This window comes from Ochotona princeps, chromosome 8 (assembly GCF_030435755.1).
Source record: "Ochotona princeps isolate mOchPri1 chromosome 8, mOchPri1.hap1, whole genome shotgun sequence".
Lineage (NCBI taxonomy): Eukaryota > Metazoa > Chordata > Mammalia > Lagomorpha > Ochotonidae > Ochotona > Ochotona princeps.
Window position 1 is genome coordinate 65518929 of NC_080839.1, and position 20197 is coordinate 65539125.

General features: G+C 41.1%; 1 protein-coding gene across 5 annotated transcripts in view; it reads right to left on the reverse strand.

Moving 5' to 3' along the window:
- NCOA1 (nuclear receptor coactivator 1) overlaps positions 1-20197 on the reverse strand; it is a 230700-nt gene that overhangs the window by 60986 nt on the left and 149517 nt on the right. For all 5 annotated transcript variants that reach the window (XM_058668200.1, XM_058668201.1, XM_058668199.1 and 2 more), the window contains exons 4-9: positions 18191-18357; positions 15057-15154; positions 10348-10525; positions 4366-4545; positions 1656-1751; positions 717-857 (exon numbers count right to left, since the gene is read on the reverse strand). In XM_058668200.1, coding sequence (XP_058524183.1) covers positions 717-857; positions 1656-1751; positions 4366-4545; positions 10348-10525; positions 15057-15154; positions 18191-18357 — 860 coding nt within the window. The remainder of the gene's footprint in view (positions 1-716; positions 858-1655; positions 1752-4365; positions 4546-10347; positions 10526-15056; positions 15155-18190; positions 18358-20197) is intronic.

A 20197-nucleotide genomic window follows, 5' to 3' on the forward strand; every position in this document is an offset into this window, starting at 1 on the left:
GTTGCCATACTACTGAGACATAGCAGCTACTTAATGATCTCATAAAACATATTCTTTGACATAAAACTTCAACCTAAGTTAGGCTGGCGCAAGCATGCACAATGCTGACCTCTGCGTGCAGCAGAAGCCCTCTGACAGGCTGCTCTGTGGGGAATAATCCTTAACAGCTAGGCTAAGTATCACTTCCTTCCTGAGCTCATTCTTGAATTTCCAATCACAACTAATTTTTTTCCCTTCTTTGGTCACACCTGGATTAGAGCCCCTGTCACACTGACTTCCAGAATTTTTGCAAGCCAATGAAAACTTCAAAAAGTTTATGAAAATGTACATCTTCTTTTAATTCCATTTTCCCATGAACATTTTGAGGCATCTTTGTACTTTGCTAAAATGTGGGTTTCTATGAAACCAAAACCTTGGTTCTGAGTCATCACTGTGTCCCTTGCTCCTCACATGCACAGTGAGAACACTGTGCACGTTAGGATCCTGACCCAGTCTGCTGGATGGATGGATGGATGAATGAGTGACGGTCACATGACATCCCAAATCTTAGGATCCACTCTTGAACTACTTTGCTTACCCATTTCTTCCTTTCCTAAAACTGATCATCGAGTAAACCATAATTTAGAGAAAATACTTCTTGAGCTATAAGTTCTTGCTGAATTATTCAACATTAGTGAAAAGCAAGCTTAAGGAAAATAACTTAGAGAAAATTTTACCTTCTTGAAAGAGCTGTCTGGCATATGATGGCTCTCTGCCCTGAGGTTGGAAAAAAGCGTAAATGCATTTTCTCACTAAATCTTCCCAGCCGGTTCTGCCAGCGGCTCTCAGGGAACTAGTATCGATAGAGATGATTTTACCTACAGAAAGAATGAAAAACTTACATTTATCATAGCTTCTTGATAGGATCAGTCACACTTGAAAATGAACAATTTAGGAATAGTCTGTTTTGCTCAATAAACATGAACACTGAGAGTATTTATTAATATAGTAGTAAGAGTATATCAGTTACGTCATAAAAAATGGTTTTGGTCTTGGAGTGTGTTATGAAGCAGGATGTCATATTCTAAAAATCAATTCCAGTTCAGTATCAAGTCATATTGTGACAACGTGAAGCTATCAAGGTGAATACAGTTCAAACTCCTCCAACGTGCTTTCTAGGTCCTGCTCTCTCTGTATGAATAACTGACTGGATTGCTTATTGAGCGGCAGTAGTTTATACAGCAACAGGTGCATCTAAGGATTCAATATCATGTGTGAATACATTTAAAGAAAATGCACAGGCAAAAGAATAGCCAAATGTACTTAAGCATTATACTAAAACCATCATATTTTTCTTTCACATAAACATTCACGTCAACATTTATGTATCAGTATCTGCCAAATTTCATTACAGACTCTTTTTCATGATGCTGAAAAATATTTCTAATCTAACAGACACATATAAATGGCTGTAAAAAATGTTACCAGAGCACTCTGCTTGGGATAATGACTACAGTTTCTAAAATCATACAGCATCAAGACCCTCACCTAAAGCATTTGCCCTGAAAGAACAGAGCAGAGACTCAACGTGACAAAGCAGAAGGACCTGACATTTGTGGTCTAGCTGATTTTAACAGCACAGTCACAGCAAGCATTCTGAGTGTCCCTGTTAGTACCTGTAGTATCTTGCTTGGTCATAAAGGATTCTACACCCGTAATGGCTGGAGGCCGAGGCAATCGTCGTGCGATACAGATCAAACATGACTGGAAATCTGCTCCAAGCAACGATGGGAAATGGAAGAGTGGAGAAAATAGTTGGTTTATAGAAGAGCAATACATACTTCAGGACCTAACATACCATTAAAATCATACACAAAAATGGGAGGTTCCACCTGGAGACGTAGTTAGCATACTCTTTCCTATTCAATGCTGTTACATAAAACAGAGGAAATCTCACATGCTCGAGTGATAATGACTAGAAGTGGTAGTTTGGGTCAGATTTATGTAAATATAGTGTTTTTTTTTAAAGATTTATTTATTTTATTACAAAGTCAGATATACATAGAGGAGGAGAGACAGAGAGGAAGATCTTCTGTCCGATGATTCACTCCCCAAATGAGCCACAACGGCAGGTTCGCGCCGATCTGAAGCCGGGAACCAGGAACCTCTTCCGGGTCTCCCACGCGGGTGCAGGGTCCCAATGCATTGGGCCGTCCTCGACTGCTTTCCCAGACCACAAGCAGGGAGCTGGATGGGAAGTGGAGCTGCCGGGATTAGAACCGGCGCCCATATGGGATCCTGGTGCATTCAATGTGAGGACTTTAGCCACTAGGCCACGCCGCCGGGCCCTATAGTGTTTTTTTTTTTTTTTTAAGATTTATTTATTTGAAAGAGTTACAAAAGAGGCAAGAGAGCACATAAAAGAAAGAAGAGGAGGAGTGGGGGGGAGAGAGAGAGAGAGAGAGAGAGAGCGAGTGGGAGAGAGAGAGAGAGAGAGAGAGGGAGGTCTTCTATCCACTGCTTAATGTTCCAGTTGATGACAACAGTCAGGGATAAGCAGGGCACCCAGCAATAGGGTCATCTTCTCCTGCTTCCTCAGGCCATTAGTAGGAAGCCAGATTTGAAGCAAAGCAGCAGGGATTAGAGAAGTCACAGGGGATGGTTTTATCTGCTAGGTTATAAGGCCTCCCTAAAACCGTGCTTTTAAAAACAATGTATTTGTGGGGATGGTACTGTGAGGCCATGGGTAAATCCTCTGTCTACAATGCCAGAAGATGCTTCAATCCCAACTGCTCTTGTTCCTATCGTTCCCTGTTAATAAGTTGGGAAAGCAGTGGAGGAAGGATTGAGAATTTGGGCTTCTGCACACATGTGGGAGACCAGAAGCTCCTGGCTCCTGGTTTTGGCCTGGGCAGTAAACCAGTGGATGGAAGCTCTCTCTTTATCCCTCTATCTCTCTCTCTGAAACTCTGCCTTTGAATTAAATGAAATAGATATTTCTAAAAATTCAAAAATCTTAGAAATTAAAAAAAGTTATGTATCAATTTCCTTTGCTTGGGCTCAGCAGCGTGGCCTAGCGGCTAAGGTCCTCACCTTGAACGCCCCGGGATCCCATATGGGCGCCGGTTCTAATCCCGGCAGCTCCACTTCCCATCCAGCTCCCTGCTTGTGGCCTGGGAAAGCAGTCAAGAACGGCCCAATGCATTGGGACCCTGCACCTGCGTGGGAGACCCGGAAGAGGTTCCAGGTTCATGGCTTTGGATCTGCACAGCACCGGCCGTTGTGGCTCACTTGGGGAGTGAATCATTGGATGGAAGATCTTCCTCTCTGCCTCTTCTCCTCTGTACATCTGACTTTATAATAAAAAAAAATGAAATAAATAAATAAATCTTAAAAAAAAAAAAATTGAATATGGTGGCATAGAACCTGGAACTTCTTCCAGGTCTCCCACGCGGGTGCAGGGTCCCAACGCCTTGGGCCGTCCTTGACTGCCCTCCCAGGCCACAAGCAGGGAGCTGGATGGGAAGTGGAGCTGCCGGGATTAGAACCGGCACCCATATGGGATCCCGGGGCGTTCAAGGCGAGGACCTTAGCTGCTAGGCCACGCCGCCGGGCCCTAATTTTTTTTTTTAAAAAAGCTCAATTTCAAATTTCATTTAGAGGATGGAAAACATATTACACAGCTAACAAAAGTACTTTAATCATACAATCCTGGCCATTTAATCATATAATCATTTTTTGCAACGAATTTCTTGTCTACCATCTTCCATGGTTCTTATTCCAGGCTGTAGTCTTCCCAAATCTGGCTCATTATAAGTTTACAGGGAAAATGCCTCCACACACCGTCACATTTTAACTGATTCCATATTGACAACTTGTTAATATTAGAGCCTGAGCTATGTTTTCATCTGTTCATAAGCTTTCTCCTTCTAAATTACCTTGTGCAGCATGAAACATACCCCCAGGAATCTCTAAGGTGCCCTCATTCTGAAGTTGAAACTTGCTAAAAATCAGAGCTGTTCAGCAGCCTGCTGCAACTGGGACATTTCCAACTGGCAGCAGTTGGTTACGCTGCTTATTTCTAGACAGCAAGTTAGTCTGAATTATTTGACATTTTAGTGGAACTGCCAGCATAAAACGAAGAATGTGGGTGGGGGAAGGAGGAGAAAAGGAGGAATGTTAAAGGAGGGATTCTAGATATTAATTATCGGTTTTTCCTTCTCAGTGTTAAGCAATATATAGCAAAATGCATGGCTACAATGTTACAAAATCAGTAACCAAATATACATGTTGTATATATATATATACACACTATCTCAACGAGCAGTTCCCTGTTCTGTGAAGTCATGGAGGCAGCAAACATGTTAACATAGCCCTCTGCCTTACCTTCCCCATCCTCTTGGATTGACCTGGGCTGTGACACAGTGAAGCACTGCATGACTTCATACCGCTGGCAAGCTTCTGGGGTCTCGGCACCTGGCTCCTCTGGAGGGTGAATTAGCATCCTACAGTTGAATGTATGGCTATTTCGGCGTGCTGCCTCTTGAGGCCAAGGAACTCCATTTACTGGGGAAGAGAAATGGATCACAAGCCCGTGAGTACGACGAAAAAGTACACACTCGGAAAACAGAAAAGACGTACTTGAAGCTTTTGGCTTCATTAGACACTTGGATTAAAAGGCCTTTAAAACTGTTATCTTACTTAGCAAGTCTAAATGGCTACTGATTAGAAAACTGCAGTAGTTCTAGGAAAACATACAGGGTTTCTCCCTACCGAATGCCCCAATCCATTAATATTCTCTAATATTTTCTACAGAGACAAAAATTAAAATGAAATATTTTATTTACAATTCTATAGCAGTTAATGAGTGTTGCCGTTTCCAGTGGGTCTACTGTTAAGCTTCGACATAGGCGTAGTACACAGATTCTTAGAAATAAGGTTTGTGCGCATTTGCACCTTTTTAAGGAAAAATCTCAGTTTCTCAAAAAGTCTGCAACTCAAAAAAAACCAAACAAACAAACAAAAATACCTTCTGACATAGAAAATAATCCTTTCTTACAACTACCTTCTCTTGTACTTGATTTAATTAGCACAGTTTGTATGTGATACTGCCTTGCAAGCAATGGATAATCAAAGTTATTATATCAAAAGTAATACCAAAAAAAAAAGAGAAATGTCACCTGATGTACAATATAATAAAACTGAATTCAGTGACAGAAAAGATTCTGCTTTGGGCAAGGATCAATGTGTGGTGGCTTATGCCCAAATGTCTCATATTCATACTGTGGTGTTCATAAGGGAGCTGGAGGAGTTTGTGTTTTTTTTCTGCTTTAAATGAGTATTCTGCATTTTCGCTCATTTTATTTGTAAGGCAGAGAGCGGGAGATACAGAGACACGGAGAGAGATGGAGGGGACAGTTGGGAAGAGAATTTTAATCCACTGGCTCACTCCTCAAATGTCTGCTATCAGCTGGGGCTGGATCAGGCTACAGCCAGGAGCCTGGACCTCCAGCAGGGTCTCCAATGTGGGAGGCAGGGAGCCAAGTACTGGAGCTGTTATTTGCTGTCTCCCGGGTGTGCAACAGCAGGAAGCTGGATGGGAAGTGGGGAAGCCAGCACTGGAATCAGGCACTCAAAGACAAATGCTTCCTCCATATGGAGATGTGGGTGGAGGGACCAGGACTGGAATCCAGCACTCCAATATGGGCTGTGGGTGTCCCAAGCAGTGACATAACAAATGCACCAAACACCCCCTCATAACATTTTATATGTATGTTTGGTTTAGTTTTGTAGAATTTTGGCCAAGCCCTTGTCCTCACATTTGGAGCACATACGCAGACTGCAGAGTAGAAGGAAAAGAGAGCGGACCAAATAAAACTTACATTTTCATTCACCTCTGTATTCATAGACAGAATAAACTGATTAAGCTATCTAGTCCTTAAGAAAATTCTCCAGCTAAAATAAATAGACAGTATGATTAAACAATGGTTTGGAGCTTGTGCTTTTAGCTTGACTTGAAAAACATTAACCTTAGTCTACTCAGATACGACACATAGCTGGAACTTTCTGAAGATATCTGTAAAGAAAGCTACTCATTAAATGTTGCCAGAGGAAATTCAGGTGAATATCTAGTTATCGTCAGTTCACCCAGAAAGAGAAAAGACTGAGAAAAGGAAGCGGCACGGTGAGTGTCAATCCACAAGAAGGCATAGGGACCAGGAGAGGAGGCCAAGCCACTGGGAACAGAAAGGCACTGCCTTCAAGGTCAGTTTCACGAACTGCCATGATTTCATCTAAACCTCAGAAAACTTTTTTCAGAAGTGAAAAAGAAATTGAGAACTGACAAACACAAATAAATCATTTACAGAAATACTGATGCCAATTTACATGTAAATAATCACTTTCACAAAATAAAATAATAATTAGCAATATAATAATCATATATACCCCAGTATATATTTCAGGTGATGTTTCTTGTATTTGATAAGATTACTGATTATTTTTAAGTTATTCAAATTAATGTATCATGACAGAGCTTTTAAGTTTTCGAACTTAAATCTACTTTTCCTATTTAAAATAGTTAAGTATTAAGACAGACCATCATAAAAAGAGAACAGCTCTCCAGTGGGAGTAGCTGTTCGGCGAGGGGACCAGCCCCTTAATCCCCCTGCCAGCTCTGTCCCTCCCTTCCTGGATCTCACGTGTGCTGGTTGGGTGCTGCAGTCAAATCCAGTATAGGCAACCTCACCCTGGCATTACATAATGTGTATTGGTTTTGTCTCAACCAAACCCGGCTCATCCCACACTCTGTTCTGGTGTTCGGATTTGCCAGTGGATGACATGAACTGATTCAGCCTGGTCTGCCCCTGACCCATGCCGAATGTGTGCCAGTGGGAAACTTTCCATGGCCTATTCTGGGCTGTTTCCTATCATGCTTCTTGCGCTTACCTGCAGGGACTGTGTCCTGCCAGAGGAGTAGCCCAGGCTCCTCCATCAGAACCCCTCCCAATGCCAGATTTTGCGCATACCAGGGAGTCCTTGAGCCAACCCTACTCAGTTCACCTCCTGTCCTAGCAGGAACAGTGGCTTTTCCTGGCTGGCTTTCACCCCGTTCTGGTTCTTGTTGTTGGATGTTTCAGCCCAGCCATGGCTCGTCCATACCCACATAGAGCTCACACATGGCTCAGTAGAGGGTTGAGACCCAGCCTAGTCAGTCCCACATCTACCCTGGTTCTCCATGACACCAGATGGTGTTGGGGTCTGAACTGGCCCGGTGCATCCAATCCCAGCCCACACTAGTGCCTTGGGTGACTGCAACTGTTTCCTAGATAGAACGCAGCCCCCATTCCAGCACACGTGCCCCTTGGTGGGAACCTCAACCCTGTTAGGGTGTCCAACTAGGGGGCTGGGATGAGGACAGATCAGACTAAGCAAGGCTGCAACACCTGTGCGCTGCATGTGGACTAGATCAGGGAAAAGCCAGGCTGGGCTGATTATTCCTGCTGGCGCAAGCATAAATTAGAGCGGGTGAGGGATGTTTGGGCTTGGCCGCAGCATCAGCTGGCAGAAGCTGGCACTGGGGACTAATTCTGTCAAGTCAAATCACAGAACCACCCAAAGAGTGCATAAACCGGGACTGAGAGAGACCTGGGAGGGAAAAAGTGGGTTCCCCCTTCCTGGGTCACTAGTCCCGCGGGAGGGCATGAAAACTAGGACGGGGGCTGGGGTGGCTAGACAGAGAGGCACTCAACAACATCCGTGAGGGCTGGATGGTTGAGTTGGTTAGATGGAACTAAGCTTTAATACCCAGTGACAAGTACAAGAGCCAAATGGGATGGGGGACAGACTGGTCTACTGCTACACATACTGGCAAACGAGGGTAGGGGGTGGGCCTGATGGGGGTTATTGTGGGTCGCCCCGACTAGGCTGCAGCTCCACTGGTTGATGTAAGGGCCGAGTATGTGCTGGGCAGAACCATACTGGACTGCAACACCCATTGGTTCCAGTGCAACTTGGGACTGAAAACAGAACCAACCCAGCAATTGCAACTACCAGCTGATAGGGGTGATGGACTGTGCTGGGCCCTGTGCTTGCTAGAACATACAAGAATCTGGTCAGGGAATACCTCAAAGTTTCTTTGGAGATCTCCCCAATCGAACTGCTGGACTCAGAACTCGAACCAAGAAAAGACAGAAGACAGGACAGGTCAATCATTCATCTCAGCTATATGTTGGCAGCGAAATATGGGGCAAACGGAGACTTTATGATGGACCATATCAATCAGTGGACGACCTCATCAAGCAAAACTGGCAGCGATTCATAACTGGAGAACTATTAAAACCACTTGAGCAAATATCTCAGAGCACGCCCCACATCCGGGACTTGGGGTGGGTGGGAAACCGGGTGGGGCTTCTCCCTCAATATCCCCCTTTATCTCGGATACATGATGGAAACAATACGGACATAATAGTATTACCCACTTCCCTATACCCCCTGAACCTTTTTTTTAACCACAATTAACTATGTAAATATTGTCAACAACAATACAATAAAAAAAAAAAGAAGTGAAGCAAAAAGAGAATAGCATCAGAAATGCAAGGCTCTGATTTCTCTGTGCTATGGAAAAAAGGACAGATGTAGATCACAGGGATAAAGCTCCAGAGAAAACTCGGGATTTGGGGTTGGGGAGTGCAGCAGTTTAGGTTATCTAGTAGTAAGCTAATTTTAATGCAGTTGCTTTCATTTCTATTAGTTTATATTTTGGCTGTGGGATACTCAACTTGTGTTTTTCGCTACTGTAGAGCAAATGTCCCCTCTGTGCTTGCAGCAAAGGCAGCAGTATAACCTGTAATGTCTCTGAGGGAAAAGCAGCCTCTGAGGAGGGAACGTCCCCTACTCCTCCCTTTAGCGGAAGGAGGCTGCGCAGAGCGGGTGGCAGTTTGGAGAGACCAGCCATCGCTGCTGAAAGGGGCCAGAAACAGCACCGCCATCACGTTAACTCTCAGGGGACACTCCCCCCGTGTTTACCTACTGGCAGTGCCTGGGAAAGGCTGACTTGGTTGTGCAGCACCATGGCAGCCATGCCAGGACTGGAGATGCTGTGTGCTTCTGCAGCCATCTCACTTCCGGATGGAGAAGACACCTGAGCTTCGCTTCCTGTGACTTAGCTTCTCACAAGTGGAGAAGGTGTGCAACTTAACAAACACCTTATTATCCAAGAGGAAACCAAAATTAAGTCAGCTTTTTTCAATGCAAAAATAAAATATAATACCTTAGCTAAATGTACATGTTAATAGTTGTTAACATCTGTGGAATGGTAGAATGAAAGATACAATCCCATCACCACCACCGCACCGGCCCTTGTCGGTATCCTCTGCAATGACATGAGGAGCCCTTCATGTTGACTCCCCTGGCCCTCTGGTTGTTCCCTGAACATCTTGCCTAGCTCCCTTCTAACTTCACTACTTAGATACTTTACAAAAACGATTTGTAATAAAGTTGCCTGTGTAAAATGGCCTTATCTCAGAGCTCAATGAACAAAGAAATGATGGGGGAAGATAGAAACAAACAAAAAAATCCAAGCAGGAACACAAACTTTTCTATTTGTCAACAAAATGCATGTGACTATTAAACACATGCCCTCAGACAGAAACAGGAGTAAGTGGAACTTGGGCTCCAGAAACTTTGGTGGGAACCTGAAAATTTAAGAAGTATACAGAACTGCTGTTCTGCCAACCATGCTTCTATATGAATTAGAGAAAGGTCTCGTAATTCTGAAGGACCCAGCTCTGCTCCAAGGCACACAGCTTAGAGAATGGAACACAGGGCGGAAATCGTACCCTGTCCACCCACTGCTTGTCAGTGAGCAACCCATTTCAAAATATTTGTAAACTCCTAAGTTGAAAGTAATCTTTTTTTCTTTTTCTTAAACATTCAAAAGTGTTTATTTTAGTAGCCATGTAATATGACAACACATTCCTTCTTTCCTTCCTTCCATATTTATTCTCTGGGTAGTGTGCAGGACAGATGCACATTCGTTTTGTTCTTAGATTTAGTATTAATTGGGGGGGGGAAGGACTTATGAGCAGAAGCTTCTTGTGGCAAGACAAACTGTTCTGCCTCCCACTGCCGCCATGTGATGGTTGCATAACACAGATTACGATGGCAGGAGGACTCTGTCAGCTCTTTGACATTATTACTCCTTCAGATCCATTGCTGAGGCCAAAGCTACATGAAGAATAATGGGTGATATAACATTGTCTATTACAACACAGCACACATTTGAATACTATGTATTATTAACAGAGCATGACTCACATATTATAGCAGGAGAAATCACAGAGTCTTGCAACACAAATTTCTTCTTACCTAGTGATTTTGGTAGGAGATTCTTCACAAATTCTGCATGATCACCCACATGCAATATGCTGTACACACTGGTATTCATCAATTCTTCCTGATTGTAACCCAAGTAGCTGGTCACATTTTCTGACACAAATACAATTCTCCCTTCACAGTTCACAACAAAGAAGAAACCGTCCAGAGCCTGCAAAGCCAACAAGCAGATTAAGAGGCTGGAAAAATTAAAAAAGAAAAGAAAATAAAACAAAAAAAAAGAAAAGAAAATAAAAACACTATAAATTTATATTTTTTAAAAAAATGTTCAATTTAAAAAAAGGAGGGTGCCAAATAAGCATTCTGTGTCTCCTGCAGAGGAGTGAGGATTTTTTAATAGACTCCACATGCTCATATTTTCAATTGGCATGAACAAATGTCAGCCTGTGAGTGGCTGCTTCATTCATTCAGTTACAATAATCTTTAAGACTCTCAAGGAACTTGTGTTATGGCACAAGAAAGAAACATAAACATAAAATGTCAATAGAAACTATCATTTCAGAGATACAAATCAAACATTCTATGAGCACACAGAATGTCTACTTTGGGGTCAGGGGCACAGAATAGCTACTTACAGATCCCTGCCTCACTATAAATGGCAAATTGGAGGAGTTAAAGAGAAGTAAGTGAAGGGAGAACATTTTATGCAGAGAAGAGATCAGGGCACCAAAAGAAAAAGAATGAGCAGTCAGGAGTTGGTAGTGTGTGGCAGCTTGTGGCAGGCTTGCAGCAGGTGGACCAGGGCCAAACCCCAGGAGCCTCCTATGTACCAAGACGGTGTTGGGCCTCCCAGGGAGGATATGCATGCTCTGCTGGGTGCTGCTTGACTGCCTCAGGAGTTCAGAGAAAGTTAGAACCTCTGCTTACACTGTCATCTAAAGCATAAGGAAGAACTTCAGGTTAATCAACATGAAAACCCTCCTGCCTCACTTAGTGCAGACTGTCAGGTCTCACAAAGTAGAATCTGGGGGAAGACCCAGAACGCAGAGGCCGACAGCAGTGCTGCATTTGTGATCTGCTTGACTGCATTATACCATAGCTTACTTTACAGAGTAGAACACTTTGATCAAAAACAAGTCTTTTGCTATCTGTAGCAGAATACTTGAGAGTTCTCCAGTAATGCTGATGGGCTACTCATTTTGTGAGCTGTATTATTATCTAAGATTACTAGTATTTATTTACTTCTGCATATTTATGACAAACCAGGTTCTTTGAAATACACATACATTGTAGAATGGGTAAAAAGAAATGACATGAATTAGTTTGTATAATAATATTTTTGGTTTGGCAAAGATACTTAAAATAAGTGTAGCAACTTTCAACTGTTACCACAATCACAATGATATGTAAAAACTATCTTGAAATTACATCTCCGGGACTACTGACATTTCTTGTCCTTTGACTAGCATCTCCTCCGTCTCCACCCACCCCTGCTGACTCCAACTCCTGTTCACCACCATTCTTCTCTTTGGTTCCATGAGTTTGATGTATTCAGATTTCATATAAGAGCAGGATCATGTGGTAATTTTCTTTTTATGTATGGTTTATTTCACTTAGCATAATGCATTTCAGATTACCCATGTTGTAACAGATAAGATCTCACTTTTTAAAAAAATGATATTTATTTATTTGAAAGGTATCATTACATAGCAAGCTAGAGACAGGGAGAGACAGAGATACAGAGGGATATGTAGAGAGAAACAAGGAAAGAGAATCTCCAATCAACTGATTTACTCTCCAAATAGCCAAAATGAATAGGACCTGGTCTGGTGGAAGCCAGAAGCTTGAAACTTCATCTGAGTCTCCCACATGTGTGGCATGGGCCCAAGCACTTGGTCCATCTTTCATTACGTTGCCAAGCACATTAGCAGGAAACTGGATCGAAATGGAATGGCTGGGACTTGAACCAGTGCTCATACGAAGATTTTGGCATTATAGGAAGCAGTTGAATATGCTGTATTGTAACACCAGCCCCAAGCTTTTATTTCTAAACCTGAATAGTATTTAGCTGTGCGTATACACTCGATTCACAAAAGCACAATGAGCTATCACCCAACTCCTGTCAGAGTAATTATTATCAAAAAGACAAAAGATAAGTTGACAAGGAAGTGGAGAAAAGGAAAGCACTGTGGATTCATTGTGAGTAGGAATATAAATTAGTATACAAGTTATAGTCATAGATAAGGTAGAGCCACGAACTTTAACTCTGGTAAAAACCCAAAGGATTTGTGCATTGCAGTATTATGCAGAACAGCCAACCTACGTGTCCATCAATGGATGAATTCATGGATTATTTAAGCCAAATATTAAAATTAATTTAACTTGAAACTGTATTTCCAAATTATTCCCATCACAAGCATATAACAAAAAAAATTTTTAAATAATAAAGTACAACCCATTATTCGCATTAAAAACATCGTTAGTTTTTTACAATAAAAAAAATGACCAGGCCTGGCGCAGTGGTCTAGTGGCTAAAGTCCTTGCCTTGAATGCACTGGGATCCCATATAGTCGCCGGTTCTAATCCTGGTGGCCCCGCTTCCCATCCAGCTCCCTGCTTATGGCCTGAGAAAGCATTCGAGGACAGCCCAAAGCCTTGGGACCTTGCATCAGCGTGGGAGACTTGGAAGAGCTCCTGGCTCCTGGCTTCAGATCAGCGCAGGACCAGCCGTTCACTTGGGAAGTGAATCATCAGATGGAAGATCTTTCTCTCTGTCTCTCCTCCTCTCTGTATATCTGACTTTGCAATAAAAATAAGTAAATCTTTTAAAAAAAAAGATGACCATGGGCCTGGCCCAATGGTCTACTGGCTAAATTCTTGCCTTGCACATGCCAGGATACCATATGGGTGCTGGTTTGTGTCCCGGCTGCTCCACTTCCCATCCAGCTCCCTGCTTGTGGCCTGGGGATGCAGTCGAAGATGGCCCAAAGCCTTGGGACGCTGCACCTGCATGGAAGACGCAGGGGAGGTTCCTGTCTCCTGGCTTCTTTCGGATGGACTCAGCTCTGGCCATTGTAGCCACTTGGGCAGTGAACCAGTGGGTGAAATATCTTTCTCTCTGTCTCTCTTCCTCTCTATGCATTTCCAATAAAAATCAATAATAATACACCTTTAAAAGAAAATGAACAAAGCTATTTTTCATTCCACCAGATTGTTATGTCTATACAAAAGAAAGAATGATGTAATTAATGACCTGAAAGCTCAGAACTAGGTAAACCCTTTGGTAAACGATTTTGGGATTGATGGAACACAGAAGAGCACCCTCAGATCTAAAATTTTAGAATTAAATACAGACATGTGACTGGCTCCTCGCTCTCATATTCAACAGTATAGCTCTAGACCTCAGATGAATAATTCAATGCAAAAAATCAGTAGCTTTCGTATCAATTTCTTAGTTGCCGTGAATTAGAATCTATAAAAGCTAAGTCAGCAAGAACAGGATGTGGCGGCAAAGAAGAGATAGCAAAAATATCAGCTAGGATGTCAGAGAAGACAACTCTGAAGTCTGTCAGGTTTGGTAATTCTCTTTTAGTTTCTGCTTTACATAGTTAGAAATTATAGATAAAAGTGTTAGCTTCCTGAGGCCAAGAATTGGAATACATTTTTAATTCTTTTTTTTTAAAGATTTATTCATTTTATTACAGCCAGATATACACAGAGGAGGAGAGACAGAGAGGAAGATCTTCCGTCCAATGATTCACTCCCCAAGTGAGCCACAACGGGCCGATGCGCCCCTATCCGATGCCGGGAAACTGGAACCTCTTCCGGGTCTCCCAGGCGGGTGCAGGGTCCCAATGCATTGGGCCGTCCTCAACTGCTTTCCCAGGCCACAAGCAAGGAGCTGGATGGGAAGTGGAGCTGCCAGGATTAGAACCGGCGCACATATGGGATCCCGGGGCTTTCAAGGCGAGGACTTTAGCCACTAGGCCACGCTACTGGGCCCACATTTTTAATTCTATTTTTGAAACTTCTAACTTGTTTTCTTTCGTATTTGAAAACTCACCAACTCACATTTAACTCATGTGTAACCTGTTGGGAGTTAGTCTTTGATTCACAATGGTTTTGAGGATAATAATTGTATCAGCTGAAAATTAAAAATTCTCTTGTTAGAGTTAGTTCTAAATGGATGAATTGGACATTTGTTTAAGATTAGACAGAAAAAGCAGGGGTGATATTTATACAATAATTACAAAATCATTCAAGTCCCAAAGCATTCTATGAAGTTTGATAGTTAAGAGTTAATTTCTAGAATATTTGTATAAACAGTTGAAAAATTTTAGAAAAAATTTCAGAAAATACCACCCTCAAAGTGAGGCATCTTTCACTCAGAATTGAGATTATACACATAAAACAGTAGCTATTTCAATAATTTAATATTTTTTCTCAACTAGTTGTAACTTTTGAGAAATAAAAGGCAAAAATCATTAATAGGCTTTAGTTTTTCAGTTATTTATTTAGCATAGCTTTAAGAAACTTTCTCAAGTTCATCCCCCACAGTTAATTCTGAAATAGTAACAACAGAAGTTCATACCAAAACAGTAAGTTTTTTTAAAAATGATAAGGTTCTTAAAAACACTGTTTTGCTTCCTAACTTACAGACTGTATGTAAGACATAAAAGAAGATAAAGGAAAAACAAAATTGGCTAGAACAAGGATCTGTCCGGCTCAGCGGGAACACCTACCTCCAGCAGCAGAGGCCCCAGTGACTCCTTTTCTATCACTCCTTGACTACTGGAAGAGATATCCGATTTCTGCACATCATCGTCAGTTGTTGACTTCTCTGTAATAACGAAATCTTAACATCACACACCCAAAAAGGGCCCATTTCCAAAACGGCAAGTTTACAAAGGCACAGATTCATCTTATCTCTGATCCAAACATGATTATTTAGCAGCTGGTAAGTTTCAAGTGTGATCTTCCTGATACCGCAGGATGATAAAACAGACCATCATAAAGATTACATAATGTGCCCCACATCCTCTGGCAATCAGCAGCGGGGGCCTGAATACAGTGAGAGGGCTGCTGCAAATCTGTCTTACAAATTCTTTTGAGAAATAAATTATAAAGGAGTCATCAGTTCCTCCATTGTTTTCTGATGTGATTCACTGCCACTAATGAGAGAATAAAGATATGATTCTTCCATTGGAAAACCTGCAGGAACCTCCTGAACTGTTCACATTCATATCATGATGATGCTTTGTCAAACTGAAATATCTAACTGCTTTGGGGTTCTTTTGCGGATGATGCTGAAAAATCATCTGAAAGTGTCACCTTATATTTATATTTTAAGTTTTCAACATATCAGAACAGTTCATCAAAATTGCATTGGTATTATTAGAATTATTGAATAAAGACCCACTTTTTACTTTAAAATATAAAGTATTTAAAATACTCTTAAATATATATAGAATTATGCAGCTACCTTAAATATATATAGAATTATGCAGCCTGTTTAAGCTGTTAACACATTAAGCCTATTTGTCCAGTTTTCATATTGCCACTATACATCTGAAATTCTTGCTTTAAATGTCCCCTACATTGTGCTCTGATGTGTATCTGTGGTTGTTTTTTCATGAACTGTGCCAGGTACTACATCATTGCTTTCAATTTAGAAATCTTTCACTTCTGGAGTCCAGCATAGTAAACTAATGGCTAAAGTCCTCACTTTGCATGTGCTGTGATTCTATATGGGAACCAGTTCTAATCCCAGCGGCCCCATTTCCCACCCAATTCCCTGCTTGTGGCCTGGGAAAGCAGTCGAGGATGGCCCAAAGCCTTGGTACCCTGCACCCACGTGGGAGACCAGGAAGAAGCTCCTGGCTCCTGGCTCCTGGCTTTAGATTAGCTCAGCTCTGGCTGTTGTGGCTACTTGGGGAGTGAACCAGAGGATGGAAGATCTTTCTCTGTTTCTCCTACTCTTTGTAAATCTAATTTTCCAATAGAAACAAATAAAAAAATTTTTTTAAATCTTTCACTTCTGGGAAAGTTATTTTTTGTGTCATTTTCTGATTAATATATCCTTCCATCAGGTCTCTTTTTCTGGAACTAATCATTTTAAGAAATCTTTCTTAATGTTTCTCTGGTTTTCCACTGTTTGGTTATTTTACTTTCTAAGCGATTTGTTTAAATAATAACTTGGTTGTTTAATAAATTTTCATTCAGGGGCCAGTTTGTGTCCTGGATGCTCCTCTCTGATCTAGCTCCCTGCTAATGATCTGGGAAAGCAGTACAGAATGGCTCAAGACCTTGGGGAGCTAGACCAATATGGGAGACCTGAAGGAAGCTCTTGACTTTTGGCTCAGCTTCAACCACTGCAGCAATTGAGGGAGTGAAACAGTGGATGGAAGACCACCCCTTCTGTCTCTGTAACTCTGCCTTTCAAATAAAAAATAAGATTAAAAAAATACTCATTGAAAGCCGGTGCAGTGGATACTAAGGTATCAAGATCCTCAGGGAGCTCTGGTGGCAGTGGGCAACAACAAACAGAACATGTAGTGTGTCAGATACAAACAGGACTGGCGGGAAATAAGGAAGGTATAAAAGATTGTGAAGCTTTCCTTTAAAAAGACTATTTTAAATACAGAGGTTACGGTGAAGTTCATAAAGAAGTCATACTAAAGCAAAAACATGAACGAGATGAGGTGTCATGTGGCTGTCTAGGGAAGACCATTCCGGAGAGAGGGACAGCACAGCAACACCCTCAGATGTACCTCAAGCAGCTGGACAGAAGAAATGAGGCTGCAAATTGCAGAAACACTGCGAAGAGGTTATGTTTTTGCCAGCTACCCTATTGTAAAATTTAAAAAGTTATCTTCTTCTGAGAGATGAAACACCTTCCCTTATGTCTCCGAGGGACTGTTCGATCGTTTCAAGTTCGTTTCTCTGCTTTCCTATTACAAGCTTTACTCGGATATCTGGGCTTTTGTTGAGGATCATTCCCACAAGTCTTTCCCCTTGGACTGTGCTGATTCTGCAAAGGAAGCCTCCACTTCTACCTTAGGAGGCATGAACCAAGCAGTTAGTACTTTGACACCTGTCAGGGAAGGAACCAGATAACCTCATTGTCATACCCTGTGGATTCTCCTGTGGGCTAAGTCAGCTATCATCACATTACACATGTTCCAGCTTTCAAAATCTGTAGCCAAATAAAAATATTATGTATATTTGTCTATAGGCTTCATAATTCCACTATAAATCTCAAGTTCTTTTGGACCCAACTCTGCTGTTTGTTATTTATGTTCTTCCTCACTGTCAATCACTTCCTCATATGTAAAATTTCAGTGCAGCACTCCCAAAGGGCCAGGTTGGAGGCGTGTGTCTTTGTTTCCAGTAAATAACTGCCCTGGGTTTTGTGGTGTGGGGTTTCCAGTAAATAAGCGCAGTATAAATATGAACTTCAAAAATACATCCGTGATTTTTCAGAGAACGTTTCCCCTACCCAGAGCACAGGCTGACATAAGCTTCCGCGTGCAGGTAGAGATGTTCCCATCAAATGGAATTACTGTCCTTCAGCTCTGGGACACAGCCAAAGACTCTGGCCTACAACCTGTGTTTTTTCAGTTCCTAATTCACTAGGTCCCGCAAGTCTTTCAAGGACACTAGTTGTTCAAGTCAACTTTATAATAAGCAACTTTGTAGTAAGAAGTAATAAGTCACTTTGTTATAAGAAATAAGCCACTTTGTTATAAGGCTTACCTTGTGAAATGAACAGCATCTAAACAAAACATTTTGCTAAACAAATAATGAAATTCAATTCAAAAAAGCAAGATCATATATTACAAATGTATTAATAAAAAGAACATTCCACCCTCTTTACCTTGTTCCATTCTCTTCATTAGCTGTATCTGATCGACTGTTTTCTTCAAAATTTTGCATTTGTCTGGCTTTACACTCAAGCTGTCAATGTCACTGATGTTGGCAGACAACAACTCAGCAAGTTCTTCTAAATATTTGTTTTCTTGCTCCCTGCGTCTCTTCTCAGTGCTGTTACACAGAGAAAAATGGTTAGCATAAATTGATATCCCAATATTCCCTTCTCTGAAAAAGCATTTAATGTTTATACATCCAAAGAGATGCTTACTATTTTCCAGATTATAAAAGCAGACTTATAAAGCAATTTAAATTCACATCTAAAGAAATATTTAAAAATAACAGGGCCAAGTGTGACAGCCTAGTGGCTAAAATTCTTGCTTTGCATGTGCTAGGATCCCATATTGGTGATAGTTCATGTTCTGGCTGCTCTACTTCCCACCTTGTGGCCTGGGAAAGCAGTGGAGTGTGGCCCAAAGCCTTGGGACCCTGCACCTGTGTGGGAGACCTAGAGGAGGATCCAAGTTCCTGGCTTTGGATCAACTTAGCTTTGGCCGCTGCATCCACTTGGTGAGTGAACCAGTGGATGAAATATGTTTCTCTCTGTATCTCTTTCTCTGTATATCTGCCTTTCCAATAAAAATACATAAACCTCAAAAAAAAAAAAACAAAAACAAAAACAAAATCCTGAAAACAGTTTCAGCTAATATAAAGTGAATCATTGTTTTAAGATGTATTCATTTATTTTCAAATAATCAATGATTACTAGATAGTGAAAGTCAAAAATTAAATATATTAGGCACATGTGCAACAAATGTACATTCTATACAACTTTCTTAAACAACTTATCAAATAACTTCATTATAAAAAAAAGGGCAGACTATGTTGGTGTTCAAGTATACTGTAATAAAAAACCCAATAAACTCTTAATTAGATCACTAGCCTTTATAAAAAAAAATCTACCCATTCAAAAGTAAAATTAAAAGAATACTAAAAACTGGAGGCAAGCATACAATAGAATATAGAAGAAATCATCTACTTTCAAAATTTTCAGGCCCAGCGGCGTGGCCTAGCTGCTAAAGTCCTCGCCTTGAAAGCCCCGGGATCCCATATGGGCACTGGTTCTAATCCCGGCAGCTCCACTTCCCATCCAGCTCCCTGCTTGTGGCCTGGGAGGGCAGTCAAGGACAGCCCAAGGCATTAGGACCCTGCACCTGCGTGGGAGACCTGAGGAGGTTCCTAGTTCCTGGCTTTGGATTGGCGCAGCACTGGCTGTTGCGCTTACTTGGGGAGTGAATCATCGGACGGAGGATCTTCCTTTCTGTCTCCTCCTCTCTGTATATCTGACTTTGTAATAACATTAATACAGCTTTAAAAAAATTTTTTCAGGAATGTAATAAAGCCAAATTTGATTTACTTTAAAGCAAAACAATAAGACACAAGGGATCATAGCACAAACAGTTACTGACCTTCAGTTTAAATTGTGTACATTTTTAAAATTGTAAGATTTTTACTGTATACTGATGCATAGTGTGATTCGATAAATTGCTTGTAATTTAAAAACTAATATTCAAAATAAATATAGTTATATATTTATAAAAAAAAAGGAAAAAAGTATATTAACTATACTGAATGCATATGTTTTTGCTTTCTAGTCTTTATTCTTGGCTTACTTAGCCACATCATCAGCAATTTTCTTAATTTAACAAAGAGAGTGAAATATTTCTTTCAATTATGCCTGTCATCAAACTAACATCATAGGAAAGATTAGTTAAAAGTAATCCTGTTTTTCAAGCAGCAATCAAAATCATTTGGTTACAAATAAAAGTGGAAAGTGAAAAAGTAAGAAGGAAAGAAGAACTGGCAAAAAGCTCATAATTGGCAGCATTTATTCATAAAATGAAAAGCAGTAACACTTCTACAGAAGCACAGTAAACTGGAAGCATCAAGTTAACTAATGAAATGTGCTGACCTACATAAACACTACAAATGGCCTATATTCTATAATAAAACC